Source organism: Ovis aries, chromosome 7 (genome assembly GCF_016772045.2).
Source record: "Ovis aries strain OAR_USU_Benz2616 breed Rambouillet chromosome 7, ARS-UI_Ramb_v3.0, whole genome shotgun sequence".
Lineage (NCBI taxonomy): Eukaryota > Metazoa > Chordata > Mammalia > Artiodactyla > Bovidae > Ovis > Ovis aries.
In genome coordinates this window covers 11,463,492-11,479,450 of record NC_056060.1, presented here as the reverse complement: position 1 = coordinate 11,479,450, position 15,959 = coordinate 11,463,492, and the positions used below count along the sequence as shown (strand labels likewise).

The window sequence follows — 15,959 nt, the reverse complement described above, 5'->3', positions numbered from 1 at the left end:
TCGAAAAGAAATAAACTCTGAAAAATCTTCACTTACTTCAAGCCCATATCTGCTACAATACTATTTTAATTTAAAGGAAGGGTGAGTCCTTATTTATAGGATTTTTATACGAAACTGTTCATGTGTTAGACTTCACTGACTTGTATACCAAAAGGTTTTTTAAAAAAGCCAATTTTCTGTGTAAGATATTTTTTTAACATTTTTTAACAATGATACGAGTGGCAGTTAGGAGGGGGATGAGCAATGTACAAGGGAGACTCATAACTCAGACAATTGGTCACTTATTGTGGGCAACTAAACTGAAGCACTATTCTCAAAAGAACTTACAGCATACAGTGAAAATGGTTTTACTAGGATGTGATGTCAACTAACAGGCATATGCAATAACTAAGTTTACAGATTCACTGGGGAAAAAAAATGCATTGGGAGCTATCGACCCATTTTTAATTAAGAATATACTTCAGCTAGTGTAGCGTTCACATATTTGATAAGCACCAAATATGTACCAGTCTGTGTACTCTGGAGTGGCAAGAACTGTAAATTGTAAGTTTCTAATTTACTTTTTGATCTCTCAGAGTCTGTTCACGTTAGGCCTCAATAAATACCTGTTGAATTTAGTCCAATTATTTGTAGAGCTTTGCACATACTTCAGTGGCTTTCTGAGGTCCAACAGCTACATGCTGCAGCTAAGTTGCTTTAGTGTGTCTGATTCTTTGCAGCCCTATGATTGTAACCTGCCAGGCTCCTTCATCCACAGGATTCTCCAGGTAAGAATACCAGAGTGGGTAGCCATGCCCTCCTTCAGGGGCTTTTCCCAACCCAGGGATAGAACCTGTGCCTCCTGCATTACAGGAGGATTCTTTCACCCCTGAACCACCACGGAAGCCCTAAATACATGCTGCCCTGGTTCAAATCAGAACCCTCATGTACAACAAGCCAGGCGCCCATGCAGCAGCGGTGAGGAGTGATGTGTGGTAACTCAAGGCAGAAGTGGTAAGGACAGGCAACAGGAAGGAAGATAGGGCTACAACTGGCAACCAAAAGAGAATCAAAAGGACTTTGTGGCCGATGCTAATAGAACCAGAGAAGATCTGAACTTTTATTGCCAAACCTTAGGTGAAAATTCGCTTTTTTAGTTTCCAGCATGGACAGAGGAGCCTGGTGGGCTGCCGTCTATGGGGTCGCACAGAGTCGGACGTGACTGAAGCGACTTAGCAGCAGCAGCAATATTTATTAACTAAAAAAAAAAAAAAAAAAAAACACCGAGGATCCCCGCCTCTCCTCAAGCCCCAAAGAACATGATTTACTAAACTGTGAGCTCTTCAGGGCAGGAATTATGCCACTGTATTTCTGTATTACAAATTCTCAGATCAATTTACACAGTGTTTATAAGTGTTTGCTGAATGGATCATTTGCCCCTTCCCTTTTCTTTCTCCATTTTTAAAATTTCATTTCTCCTTCTGATTTGGTTGATACATACATGTCGATATGTTTGTCTCCATTTTTCTCTTCATGTTTATTTGTTACCATCCTCTTCCTCCTCTTCTCACCCCCATCCCTTCCATTACTGACCATAATGGAACTAAATAAGTTAACAGTAAAATCTACTTAAAAGAACAATTTGGATACCCATCCCTCAATGTTGTATAGAACGTCGTTTTTATAACAGAAATCAACCAAGAGGTGACTTTTAATAATAATGACATTAAAATATCACATCTCCTGGATACCAAAAACCTGTATGTTTCTTTGAATATTTTGCTCAAGGAATCCACATTTCTTACTAACCGAAGGAAATAATTATAAGCTTGTAATCAAACTTGTACACTGAGGACCGGTCTCCCAATTGGGACCAGCAATACGGATGCCGCGGTTAAAGAGTTCCACTACACTCAGGAAAAAGAAAGGACACAGGGCGACCGCGGCCCCAAAGACACCAGGCAGTTGAGCTTAAGACACTGAAAAGCCACACGAAGCCGTTCTCCTGCCTGACAGGAAGATCTGAGGGCAGCCCCCTTCAAAAGTCTGTCCTGACCAGAAAGGGCGGAGAAGGGACCCAGCAGAGGCACATCCCACGCTGTTCCAAGCCAAACTGGAAGTTTGAAAGACCCAGGTTCTGTGAAAATAACAAAGTGAGTGTGTGTGTGCCTGTGTGTGTGTGTGTGTGTGTATTCTGTGAAAATAACAAACCAACTAGGTAGAAACAGACAGCGGTGTACCCATACCTCTCGCCCCAAGCCTGATCAGAAGCGCGGGAGGGCGCCCTAACATCGGTTCAGGGTCTTCGGGTGGGGGACCTGCTCACACCAACCCAGGCGAGCCGCAGAGGACCGAGCCCCGGCCAGGGAGCAAGAGCACAGGGGGCTTCTTCCGGAAGGGTGGAGAAAAAAAGACACACCTCCAGCGCCCCACCTGCCCAGGCGCGCGGCACGCAGCGCAAGGCGCAGGCAGGGGTCCCGGGACCCGCAGCCCCGCCGCGCATACCCCTTACCTGGCAGAAGCACCTCTGCGCCGCCGTCTCTGGGGGCTGCTGCTCGCCGTGGCCCGAGCCCAGCAACCCCGCGGCGACCAAGAAGCCGATCAGGAAGCCCCAGCGGCGGCCCATAGCCGCTCCAGCCGCTTGTCGTGCCGCGCCTCGCACTCCCCAGCGCTCGGGAGCAGGCCGTGCGTCCGCAGATGAAGCCCGCGCGGGCCAGCCCCCGGCCGCGCCCCACCCCCCGGCCGCCTCCCAGGCCCGCCCTCGTCTCTCCTTCCTCTCAGAAGCCGCCACCTCTCGTTGCAGCCTGCGGACGTGCCGGGGCGCCCGCGCGGGCCGCCTGGGACCTGAGGCCCGCTTCCTCCCCGCGCGTGTGGCTGACGCACCAACCCTCTTCCAGACTCCGCCTAGCCCGGAGAGCCGCGCCCGCCCCCGCCCCGAGTCCCCTGAACGCCCCGGGCTTGGGTACTCGACCAGGCTGCCGCCACCAGCCCCGCGCGGGAGTCGGGGTCCTCCCAGCTCCGAGAGCCCGAGAGCCCGAGCCAAAGCTGGAGGGGGTCTGTCTCTCCCGGCAGGGCCCCGCCCCAGCCTCCTCATTCCGGCCAATCCTTCCCTATCTCAATGCGAGGAAATCAAACCGTGAATTACGTGTCCACGGTGGCCCTGGCTGAGTCATAAAGCTGAAAAGGATACTTGTGATCATCAATACCAGAGCTGTATATGTTGATTTTCTAGTAGTCACATCAAAAGAGCAAAAACAAGCAGGTGAAATTAATTTTAATAATTGATTGAACCAATATATGAAAAATATTTCAAAATATACTCAGTATTCAACGATTCATAATCTACTTTACATTTTTAACTTTGAAATCTGTCATATATTTTATACGAACTAGCCACATTTCATAGTCAAGTGTGGACCGAGGTGGGAGATCACTCAATTTTATAGGAGGAAACAGGCCCAGAGAGGTGAGGGGATATGACCTAGGCCTGGGAGCTGGTGTGAGAGAGCCAGGTCCTCTGAGACCAGCCCCGGACTGGTCCCTCAGCTTTGTTTGTTTGTTTGTTTGTTTCTTAAAGAATACATTTTTCAAGGTGAAACTGGAAAGCTCTCCAGTGTCTTACACATTGCATATTTCAAATATTTCAATTTTTTTTTGTAAACCGTTTTTTGTTTTTTCTTAGAAAGTCATCACTTATTGACTTAACTCTAGGATATGGTAGACCTAAAATAGATTTTATACTCCTATTTTTCTAACTGAGAAAAATAGGCATAGAATTTATATACATTATTAAAAATCAGTGTCGTAGAGGTGAGACTAATACCCTCTGCTCTGTACATCAATGCCAGTGAACATGTAATTAAAAAGTCACTAGTCATCTGTTATCCTAGTGGGCTGAAGTAGCTCTGATCTTAGTATCTACAACATGCTGCTGCTGCTGCTGGTAAGTCTCTTCAGTCGTGTCCGACTCTGTGCGACCCCATAGACGGCAGCCCACCAGGCTCCCCGGTCCCTGGGATTCTCCAGGCAAGAACACTGGAGTGGGTTGCCATTTCCTTCTCCAATGCATGAAAGTGAAAAGTGAAAGTGAAGTCATTCAGTCTTGTCCGACTCTTAGCGACCCCATGGACTGCAGCCTACCAGGCTCCTCCGTCCGTGGGATTTTCCAGGCAAGAGTACTGGAGTAGGGTGCCATTGCCTTCTCCTCTACAAGTTAATACAATCACTCTCTTTTTACCTGGAAAGTTGTCTTTTCATTATACTGTGTATGGGCTCTCATATCCCTCTAGGGACAGACCTAACTTATTCGATCCCTCATCATGGGTCTTCCTGGTTTCCTCTTCACCTGGTTCCAATGTCTAAATTAATTTCAATTCAATAAACTTACACTCTGCCAGAATGAGCCTGACATCAGAGATACAAAGATGTATGAAACCCAGTCCCTGCACATGGATGGACACCCCATGGACGTTAGTATGTCATCTTTATGACAGCTTTACTTTATGTCTCTATTACTGAGTTGTGATCTCTTTTAACTCCCTAAACAGGGATTATGCCTGTGACTCCCAAAAATATTTGCATGCATTTGTAAAAATAAATGAATATATTTCATATGGCTAGAGTATTAACAGGCTTCCATGGTGGCTCAGCTGGTAAAGAATCTGCCTGCAATGCAGGACACCCTGGTTTGATCTCTGGGTCAGGAAGATCCTCTGGAGAAGGGAATGGCAACCCACTCCAGTATTCTTGCCTAGAGAATTCCATGGACAGAGGAGCCTGGCAGTTTACAGTCCATGGGGTCGCAAGGAATTACACGCAATTGAGCGACTTTCATTTTCAGAGCATTAATGTCTGAAGATTAAGCTATCAAAATGAGAGACACCATATGAAAAAGAGGAAACTAAATGAATAAAGCCTAAAATTGCAGAAAGAAGCAATCTCAACATTAATCAGCTCTGAATTTCATGGTGATGTAATAGCCTGAAATTTGGAAGAGTTTAAAAACATCAATATTCCCATGAAAAAGGCTCTATTCCATGACTTAAAACTCTTGCCCAGAACAGATTTCTAGCAAACATATCAGAAACAATCACCATTTAAGATAATCTTTTTTACTTTATTGTCTCCCCCTCCCCCCTCCTGCCTTATTGAAGTATAATTGACAAATAAAATTATAAGATAATTAAAGTGTATATCTTGGTGATTTGACATACAGCGACATTTGACATTGTGAAAGGATTTCCGCCATCGAGTTAACACATTTATCATCTTACATATTTATCCTTCTTCCCTCCCTTGGTGAGAGCATTTAAGTTCAACTCTCAGAGAATATCAGTGATACATTAGAGTGTTATCAACTATGGCTACTGTGTTACACAGTAGATCCCCTGACTTTATTCATCTTATAGCTAAAAGAATGAACCCTTTTACCAACCTCTTCCTGCTTTCCCCACCCCCTTGCTCCTGCCAACCACTTTTTTACTCTCTGTTTCTATGAGTCTGACCTATTATTATTCTATATATGAGTGATGCCATGCGGTACTTGCCTTTGTCTAGTTATTTCACTTAACACAGAACTCTCAAGGCCCATGCATGTTGTAGTAAATGGCAGGATTTCCTTTCTCATGCTAAATAATAGTCTGCTGTATATGTATACCATATCTTCTTTATTCATTTATCCATTGGCAGACACTAGGTTGTTTCCGTACTTTGGCAATTGTGAATAATGCTGAGTGAATGGGGAAGTACAGATATCTCGGGAATCCCCTATTTGCCCAGTGGTTAAGACACTATGCTTCCAATGCAGGGGGTACGGGTTCGATTCCTGATTGGGAAAGTAAGATCCTACATGCTGTGTGGTGTCAAAAACAAACAAAAGGAAGTATAGATATCCAGGTATAAAGCCAGAAGTGAGATTGCTGGATCTTACTTTATTGTCTTGATAATTATAATTATTCTTTTCACATTTGTAAGGGATTTTAGATTGTATAAATGTTTTTACATATTTGAATGTTTTATACATATTACAAAGATTACTGACATTTCCCTGAGAATTCTTTGGGTTGGTCCTTTGTGTGAGCTCACTTCTTCAACTCTGCCTGCTCTGGCATCATCTTGTCTATGTTAAGGCCCATGAAATAACTGATTAGTCATCAAATAACTATTTAAGGAGCATCCACAGGGTACGTAGTTCAACCTTGGCTCTCTGAAAGTCCAGCCTCTCATCTATTATAACTTCACTAAACAATATCAAATGTTTTAGAGATGAACAAGGTGACTACCTTGTTATTCTAATACTAGCAATCATAACAATAACGTGACTTAGATTTAATGTACACAGCATTTCTTGTTGGAATTCTGATTACTCTGCAAATAACAGCTATTATTATTTTTTTAATGACCAAAGCAGGAAATGGCTTGAGGCCAGTTTCTCAAAATGGGACATGGAGATTTTTGTAAGAAGCTTCTCGCTACATAAAACAATTTCTGACAGAAGGAAATGATTAAGGAAAAAAAATGTGGTCAAGGAAAAAGATTCTTATGACACACAAGAGGAAGAAAGGCTAAGTAAAAACCTAAAATGTCTGTGCTAATATTTGGTTAGATCTATTTATGTATCAAGTGAATATTTACTGAATGTGTGTGCACACGCCTTATCAGTAGACTTTCTGTTGAGCTGCTTGAGATCATCTGAATTGGAGAGTTGTTTTGCTCAGCCGCTAAGTCACATCTCTTTGTGACCCCATGGACTGTGGCCTGCCAGACTCCTCTGTTCATGGGACTTCTCAGGCAAGAATACTGGAGTGGCTTGCCATTTCCTTCTTCAGAGGATCTTCCTGACCGAGGGATCAAACCTGCATCTCTCGCATTGGCAGGCAGATTCTTTACCACTGAGCCACCAGGGAAGCCCAAGTTGGGGCGAGCTGCCACCTAAGTTCTGTCATCATCTTCTCTACCTCGGGTTTCTGAGACAGCAAACTATATATAGTAACTGGCTTCACTTCTTAATTTCCTGTTCACACCTTAGCCCATTGTGCGGGCTGGTTGCCAACTCCACCTTCCTACTCCTCTTTACCTGACCTTCTTATCACCAAATCCAATCACCATTTTTCATTGAAATCATAACATCTTCATTGCTTTGACAAAGCTGATTCCTTCTTCCTTAGATTCAATTTTCTATGTGGCAAACACGCCAGATCCTCCTTATAGTCGTCTGATATTATGTAACTTCCTCCTTCATGGGCTGTCCCTGAGCCCTCCTTTAAGATGTGAGTCTTCCCCAGGATTCTATCCTTTCTTCAGCGCTTTTCTTTATCTATTCTCTACCTTGGAGAAACTTGCCCAATCTCATGGTTTTAAATATTTCCTTTATGCTAATAATTCCCAAATCTGTTTTTCCAGTTCAGATCTCTCCCTTAAGCTTCTATGGGACACAGCCATCTGGTTTTCTCACATTTGATTACATTACCACATACATATGTAGACAGCAAGAAATCAGAAAGTCAGTCTCAGTTTCCCCCTCTTTTTCACCTCCCATGATCTACTGATGAGTCAAATCCCACCAGTTCTGTCATCAGTTTAGTCCCTCCTCACCATCCTTATGACCTAGGACTAGTTTCAGCCCTGATTGTTGCTCACCTGATTTATTACAATATTTCCTTAACTGATCACCCAGCTTCTAGGCTTGTACTCCTCAAAAAACAGTCTTCCCAGCTAACCTGATTTCTCAAAAATGTAAATTACATCTCTTAAATCTGCATGCTCTTGATCTGGTGCTTCTGAAGAATTAAATTCAAGATTCGCAGCACAACATTTAAGGTCCCCACTATTTCTCCAGCTTCATCTCCAACACCTCTCTGCCTTATAGCTAGTGAACTGCTATTATCCCTATAGAGACCTTGCTGGGCTTCTCAGGTGGTGCTGGTGGTAAAGAATCTGCCTGCCAATGCAGGAGACTTGAGAGGCGTTGGGTTCGAGCCCTGGGTTGGGAAGATCTCCTAGAGGAGGAAGTGGCTACCCACTCCAATATTCCTGCCTGGAGAATAGACAGAGGAGACTGGCAGGCTACAGTCCACAGGGTTGCAAAGAGTCAGACATAACTGAAGAGACTTAGCACGCATGCACGGAGACCTTGTTTCCAGATGCCACATCTTTGCTCCCCCTATTTCCACCCCTGAAATGTTTTCTCCGCTGTCCCACACCCATCAACTTAATACACCTGGCTAACTCCTTTAAGGGGCTTCCCTTGTGGCTCAGCTGGTAAAGAATCTGCCTGGAATGTGGGAGACCTGGGTTTGATCCCTGGGTTGGGAAGAGTCCCTGGAGAAGGGAAAGGCTACCCACTCCGGTGTTCTGTCCTGGAGAATTCCATGGACTATACAGTCGGACACCACTGAGCAACTTTCACTTTCACTTTCAACTGCTTTAAGATTCAGCTCAGGCAATTGCTACCTCCAGGAAATTCCCCCATCCCTTCCTCTGTGGCTGTATAGATTCCTCTTCTTTGGTCTCATAAGAGCGTATAATTATGCTTACCACGTGGAATTAAATATAACTTACGTATAGGTTTTCCACATTCAACAGGCAAGTAGGGAATTTGCCTCAGTTTTCCCAGCACTCAGCATTATGTTTGTGCTTCACAAGATGACCTCGGAGTGAGTTAGTCAACTTTCAAACAAATTGACTAACGAACGTGAAAAGATGACAGCATGAGATGTCACAGGGCAGTGTATGATTACAATTCAAACAACCACTATAAACTTAGAAACAAAGCGATCATTTTGGGCAGAAGTAATTTTGGATCAGGGAGAGGACAGAGCAGAATTGAAATTGACAATAGAAAATTAACAAAAGGTGTGGATGTGGGAAAACTGATGACAAGAGAGTCTCAACTACTAATTGATTCATTAGAAAAAAGAAAAGAAAGTTATCTAAAATTCATTTAGAAAACATTTCAAGATTAGGACTCTCCAGTCAAGAAACAAGGGTGGCTACAAACCCAGGGACTCTAGACTCAGCATGATTCCAAAGACAGAGGAAACTCTAAAATGAAAAAGTGTAGATTAAGCGAAATCCCTCCATGCTGAATGTTAAAACTCCTCCCCCACCTTCAGCAGACCACCTGTAATGCTCAGTTTCAAAACTGCAGACTTTATACACTTCTTTCCACTCAACTCATCACTCCTGATCTTTTTCTCTTCCATTCTGAAAGGTGATTGGAGTCCCTGCTGGTCCAGTGATTAAGAATCTGTCTTCCAAAGCGTGGGATGCAGGTTTGATCCCTAGTAGGGTAACTAGCAGGCTGAGACAAACAGCTTGTGTACCACAGTGAAGACCCAGAACAGCCTAAAAAAAGAAAAATAAAAGGGGATTGGAGAATTTTCTAGGAATAAACAATGGCATCAAAAACAACAAAACAGCTGGTCCCCCCCACTCACACTACTGTGTTTTTTTTTTTTTTTTTTTTTTACCTTTAGTACCTCACTCATTCTATGATCAGAAAATTAAAGCTCACCAGATTAAGGAAAGCCTCCAGGGTAAAATAGACCAAAATAAATAGGAAAAAAGGAACTCTGAAGAAACAGAGAGGGAAGAAAGGAAGACAATCAAAAAGCTATACCAGAATCATCAAAGTCATAAGAACGGGATTACATTACAAAGAACAAGCAGGGAACAAGGAAGAGTTCTTGGAAACTAAATATACGGTAGCTAAAATAAGAAGTTTCAACAGAAACACTAGAAGAAATATTGATGACATCTTCTAGATAGTGAAATAGAAAGACAAAGATGTAGAAATAAATAAGAAGAGATGGGGAAAAAATAGAGAATTAACTCAAGGAGACAGTGTGACTAATAAGAGTACCACGAAGGGAGAACATATAAACAGAGGAGATAGTCTTAGAAGTAATTCAGTAAAATAACCAAAATGGAAGAACAGTTATCTAGATTCACGGGGCACACTGAATACCCAGTCAGTGGATAGAAAATTCTCCTAACAGAGACAAAAAGTCCAGAAAGAAAAAAGAAACCCTAGTTTCTGACAAAAGATTGAGACTCAGCAAGGCACTGCAGAAGCCTGGAAGCTTCAGGACAACGGAGCAAGGCCTTCAACATTCTGAGAATTTTATAGCCAGTTAAACTGCTAATTAAGTAGCAGAGCAGAATTAAGATATTGTTAGAGACGAAGGATAATGTACATTTTTACTCCTTTCTCATAAAATCACTGAGAAGATATGATGCAACCAAAAAAGAGAATAAGCCCAAAATGAGGAGACCCGACTATCGGAAAAGAGAAGATAGCACACAAGACAGGGGTTAGGGAAGTTCTAGAAGAGAGTTACCCAGCATCCCTACAGAGCCCAGATTAGAGCAAGAGGACAGTGGCCTCCCGGGGTGGGGGTGGGGGGGTGGTGGGGGTGGGCAGGGTTTCTCCAGGAAAATCAGGACAGGAGGGATACCTAATGTGACTTTCTAAAGAACACTATTTAGAGAAAAAGTGATTTAAAAAAAACACCGCTAACTAAATACTTTGTAAAATGAGGCAGCTTTGAATCACAGGATGTTCAAAACAGTTTTACAATAAACCTAATGTAACTATAGCATATTGTTTGACTTGGGTGGCCTCACAATAAGATAAATACTGGACAGCAATTTAACCAAAACTTGTGTATATTGTATATGGGAGGCGGAGGTAGGGAAAGTGGGAATCTGGAATAATAAAAAGGTGCTGAGTCTTTATCTTATTAGGAAGTCGAAAGATAAATCCTAAAATTGATCTAACAAGAAATAACAGCATAAGCATATTACTTAAAAATGTGGTTGTAAATCCCCCCCCCCCACCAAATGTTAAGGAATTAAAGAATGGATCTCAGAGGTAGAATAGATTGGGGCAATGGACTCTTTTTCAATCTAAGCCTCATAGTACTTAAAAAATTTTTATGTATTACCTTGATCAAAAAAGGGTATTTCCCACAAGTCTAGGAATTCCAACATCTTGTTCTACCTCAACATATTACTGCTCAACCATAGAGGCATTCAATTAAGTGCATTCTGATAAGTATTTCAGGGTAGATACTTGAGATGACAAATTTCTAAAAATTCTAGTGTTGTAGCTGATGTGTAACAAGAAAAAGTAGTTGCACCTGCCTATCTGGTACAGTTTCCCGGTTTCTCTCTAGAAAAATATTAGTTCTTATTGTATTAGTTATCCTTCACCGTGTAACAAATGATCACAAAACTTAGTGGCTTAAAACAACAAGCATTTATTATCTTCAGTTTCTTAGGCACTGTTACCTGCCCATCTGGTACTGTTTCCCAATTTCTGTCTAGAAAAATACTAGTTTCTATCGTGTTAGTGATCCATCACCATGTAACAAATGATCACAAAACTTAGTGGCTTAAACAACAAACACATTATCTTCAGTTTTTTGGGTCAGCAGTTCAGGAACAGCTGAACCGGGGAGCATGACTTAATCTCTCGTGATGTTTCAATTAAGCCTAGAGCTTCAGTCATCTGAAGGCTTGCCTAGGCCTGGAGGCTCTGCTTCCAAGACGGCTCACTCACATGGCTATTGGCAGAAGGTGTCAGTTCCCTGATGGCTGCTCCTTTCCATGTGAGTCTCTCCACAGATCTGCTGATGTGTCTTCTTAGCGTGACAGATGGCTTCCCCCAGAGGGAGTGATTCAAGTCAGAGTAAGGAGGAAGCCCGAATGCCTTTTATGGCCTCGTCTCAATGGCTGTGGACTGTCACTTTCACTTTATTCTAGACCCAGGGGAAGGAAATTAGGCTCCACTTCTTGAAGTGGGAAGTATCAAAGCATTTGTGTACATATTTTAAAACCACACCTATCAATGCTACATTAGGTTAGGAGACTATCTGTAAATGATTTATTGAGGATCTAAATACATCTCATCACTGTTCATTATGAAATCACTTATAATGATCCTTTCCTCGGTAACTAAGATATGGCCTAACTTCTCACCTCACTTCTTCTCTGCTCTGCAATATTTTAAGTGCCTTGAGAACTGATGACATTTCTTAGTCTTTTTGTATCCCTGTATATCTATCACAGTGTTTAAAATATTCACAAATTTATTCAATAGTATATATATATGTGTGTGTGTATAGATGCTTTCAAATTGTGGTGCTAGAAAAGACTCTTGAGACTGCAAGGAGATCAAACCAGCCAACCCTAAAGGAAATCAACCCTGAATATCCATTGGAAGGACTTATGCTAAAGCTGAGGCTCCAATTCTTTGGCTGCCAGATGTGAAGACCTGACTCATTGGAAAAGACCCTGATGTTGGGAAAGATTGAAGGCAAAAGGAGAAGGGTGTGGTAGAGGATGAGATGGTTAGATAGCATCATCAACTCAATAGATATCAATCTGAGCAAACTCTGGGAGATAGTGGAAGACAAAGGATATACAGTCCATATACACGTGTGTGTGTGTGTGTGTGTGTGTGTAAAACCATCTTCTGAGGATACAATAATGAAGAAGAAATAGTCATAGTTCTTGTTCTCTTCAAGTTTATAGTCTACTGGGGGAAAAGACACATTTAATTGCATTTAAACATTTGAGCACACTTATGAATATACACTTACCAACTAAGTTGCATTTTTCTGATGGACAGGGATACAGTCTTAGAGGTGTGTATAAAAAAGGAACAGGACTGTTCTGTTGTAGGCATAGAGAAAATAGATAGGAAGTTCGGCTGAAGTGGAATTTTGCCAGATGGATGAACAAGAGTCAAAAGAGTTTAAAATGTTGGTGTGTGTTGAACTAACAGACCAGTATATATAAATATTTGTTGAATTGAATCAAACTGAGGTGACTTTTTTCTTCTTTGCCTCTTCTTCTCTTCTTTACTTCTTGATGTCAGAGGTGAAATACTCTGGTATGGATAGACTAGTTTGACCAGAATAATTGTACCTGAGTGGGAGAAGGGACTAACCCTGCTCAATCCACCTTCCTTGTTTATTGTCTAATTGAAATTTCCAGTTATATTTGGAAAAAACAGAATAGAATATTTACACAATGTCCATAAGATTTTTTCCCAGTAAATTCAAAGACATCTTTTATATTTTCTAATAGCTTAATTTCCTAACAAAATTTTTGGTAGTTAAATTTACTTAAATTTGAACTTTATATGCATACATAGGCTATACCTATTTAAATTCAAACATCAGAGCCGGGGGATGAGATGACAGCAAATGGAGTCGGGAATGTGACTGATTCTGTTGAAACAACTCTAAATTCTCCCCAGGAGTAATGCTGAGAAGAGGTACAGCGTTGTGGACCCGTACCACAAAATTTGAGGTCATTACCACTCTTAAAATAAATAACTTAAAATAGCACTATTGAATATTTGGGGCTTCCCTGGTGGCTCAGTGGTAAAGATTCTGCCTGCTAGTGCAGGAGATGCAAGAGACATGGGTTTGAACCCAGAGTTTGGAAAAGCCGCTGGAGGAGGAAATGGAAACCCAGTCCAGTATCCTTGCCAGAATAAGATACGACTGAGCATGCACACATGTATTAATAGCTTAGAGGCACACTGTGCTGTTTAATACTCATGACATCCCTATGAGATAGGTAAAACATTCTACTCATTTTACAGAGATTTTTGAAAGATTAATTTGTCCAAAAGCACAGAAATCTTAAAGACAGTTCTGTCAGGTTTCACGTTCCTTACTCAGTCTACTTCCGCATCTTTATCTTGTGCCCCTCATCTCCACAACCCATCCCTTCCGGTCTCATTGGCCTTCTCTCTGTTCCAAGAAATGAGCTAAGCCCCTTTCACCTTTAGGGCTTCCCTGACAGCTCAGTTGGTGAAGAATCCACCTGCAATGCCGGAGACCTGGGTTCCATCCCTGGGTTGCGAAGATCCCCTGGAGAAGGCAAAGGCTACCCACTACAGTATTCTGGGCTGGAGAATTCCATGGACAGTATAGTCCACGGGGTCGCAAAGAGTCGGACACGCCTGAGCGACTTTTACTTTCACTTTCCTTTCACCTTCAGATCTTTGCATTAGCTGTTTCCTCTGTTTGGAAGGTTTTTCATCTGTTTCTTGCATGGTTGGTTCCTTGTCTCAGATATCTGTCCTAAATTACTTCTCTTCACCTTACTCTGTAACATTATCCTGTTTTATTTACATTAGAGGGTGACAGCATTTATTGGGCTTCCCTGGTGGCTCAGACGGTGAAGCATCTGCCCACAATGAGGGAGACCCGGGTTTGATTCCTGGGTCGGGAAGATCCCCTGGAGAAGGAAATGGCAATCCACTCCAGCACTCTTGCCTGGAAAATCCCATGGACAGAGGAGCCTGATAGGCTACAGTCCATGGGGTCGCAAAGAGTTGGACACGACTGAGCGACTTCACTTTCATTTCACTTTCACAGCATTTATGGACTATGCCAAAGCCTTTGACTGGGTGGATCACAATAAACTGGAAAATTCTGAAAGAGATGGGAATATCAGACCACCTGACCTGCCTCTTGAGAAATCTGTATGCAGGTCAGGAAGCAACAGTTAGAACTTGACATGGAACAACAGACTGGTTCCAAATGGGAAAAGGAGTACATCAAGGCTGTATATTGTCACCCTGCTTATTTAACTTCTATGCAGAGTACATCATGAGAAATGCTGGACTGGAGGAAGCACAAGCTGGAATCAAGATTGCCAGGAAAAATATCAATAACCTCAGAAATGCAGATGACACCACCCTTATGGCAGGAAGTGAAGAAGAACTAAAGGGCCTCTTGATGAAAGTGAAAGAGGAGAGTGAAAAAGTTGGCTTAAAGCTCAACATTCAGAAAACGAAGATCATGGCATCTGGTCCCATCACTTCATGGCAAATAGATGGGGAAAGAGTGGAAACAATGGCTGACTTTATCTTTCTGGGCTCCAAAATCGCTGCAGATGGTGATTGCAGCCATGAAATTAAAAGACGCTTACTCCTTGGAAGGAAAGTTATGACCAACCTAGACAGCATATTAAAAAGCAGAGACATTACTTTGCCAACAAAGGTCCATCTAGTCAAGGCTATGGTTTTCCAGTGGTCATGTATGGATGTGAGAGTTGGACTGTGAAGAAAGCTGAGTGCCAAAGAATTGATGCTTCTGAACTGTGGTGTTGGAGAAGACTCCTGAGAGTCCCTTGGACTGCAAGGAGATCCAACCAGTCCATCCTAAAGGAGATCAGTCCTGGGTGTTCACTGGAAGGACTGATGTTGAAGCTGAAACTCCAATTCTTTGGCCACCTGATGCAAAGAGCTGACTCATTGGAAAAGATCCTGATGCTGGGAAAGATTGAGGGCAGGAGGAGAAAGGGACGACAGAGGATGAGATGGTTGGATGGCATCACCAACTCAATGGACATGGGTTTGGGTGGACTCTGGGAGTTGGTAATGGACAGGGAGGCCTGGTGTGCTGCGGTTCCTGGGGTTGCAAAGAGTCAGACACGACTGAGCGACTGAACTGAACTGAACAGCATTTATTACAATTTGAAATATTTTTTTTCTTTAATTTTCCCACCGGATCAAATCCTTAGTACTTCATTCACTGAGTGAAGAAATGAATCAATAGCTTACTTATTCTGTACCTGGAGATCCTAGATAGTGTTGTGTTATACCAACAGGTATACATGGATAAGCCATCAGCGCTACTTAAAGAAATATGTATATTCTCTATTTTACTCTCATATTAGTTTATTACAAAGTCTTTAGTGGTTCCAGGACAGCATGACTTAAAAACACCAAGGCTTCTCAGGGGACAGAGCCCTGCTTTACCCAGGCAGACCAGCAGGGGACGGTGTAGGTGGAGGTCTCCTTCCACGGGTTCCGGCGCCCTAGACGCAGAAGTTGGAGAAGGGCAGTGCAGAGGCGGAGCCAACCGGAAGGGGCGGGGTCACCTGAGAACCTGCCCTTCCAGGGAGGCTCTTCTCCCTCGCCCCGCCCCGTCCCCCGCCCGGGCGGCCATGGC

The 15,959-nt window shown here is 42.8% G+C and overlaps 1 protein-coding gene across 2 annotated transcripts in view; it reads right to left on the bottom strand.

Moving 5' to 3' along the window:
- Positions 1 to 3,037, bottom strand: part of ERO1A (endoplasmic reticulum oxidoreductase 1 alpha) — a 53,980-nt gene extending 50,943 nt beyond the window's left edge. For both annotated transcript variants that reach the window (XM_027971493.3, XM_042252040.2), the window contains exon 1: positions 2,492 to 3,037. In XM_027971493.3, the coding sequence (XP_027827294.1) occupies positions 2,492 to 2,605 (114 nt within the window). In that variant the 5' untranslated portion in view covers positions 2,606 to 3,037. The remainder of the gene's footprint in view (positions 1 to 2,491) is intronic.
- Positions 3,038 to 15,959: the final 12,922 nt, after the last annotated feature.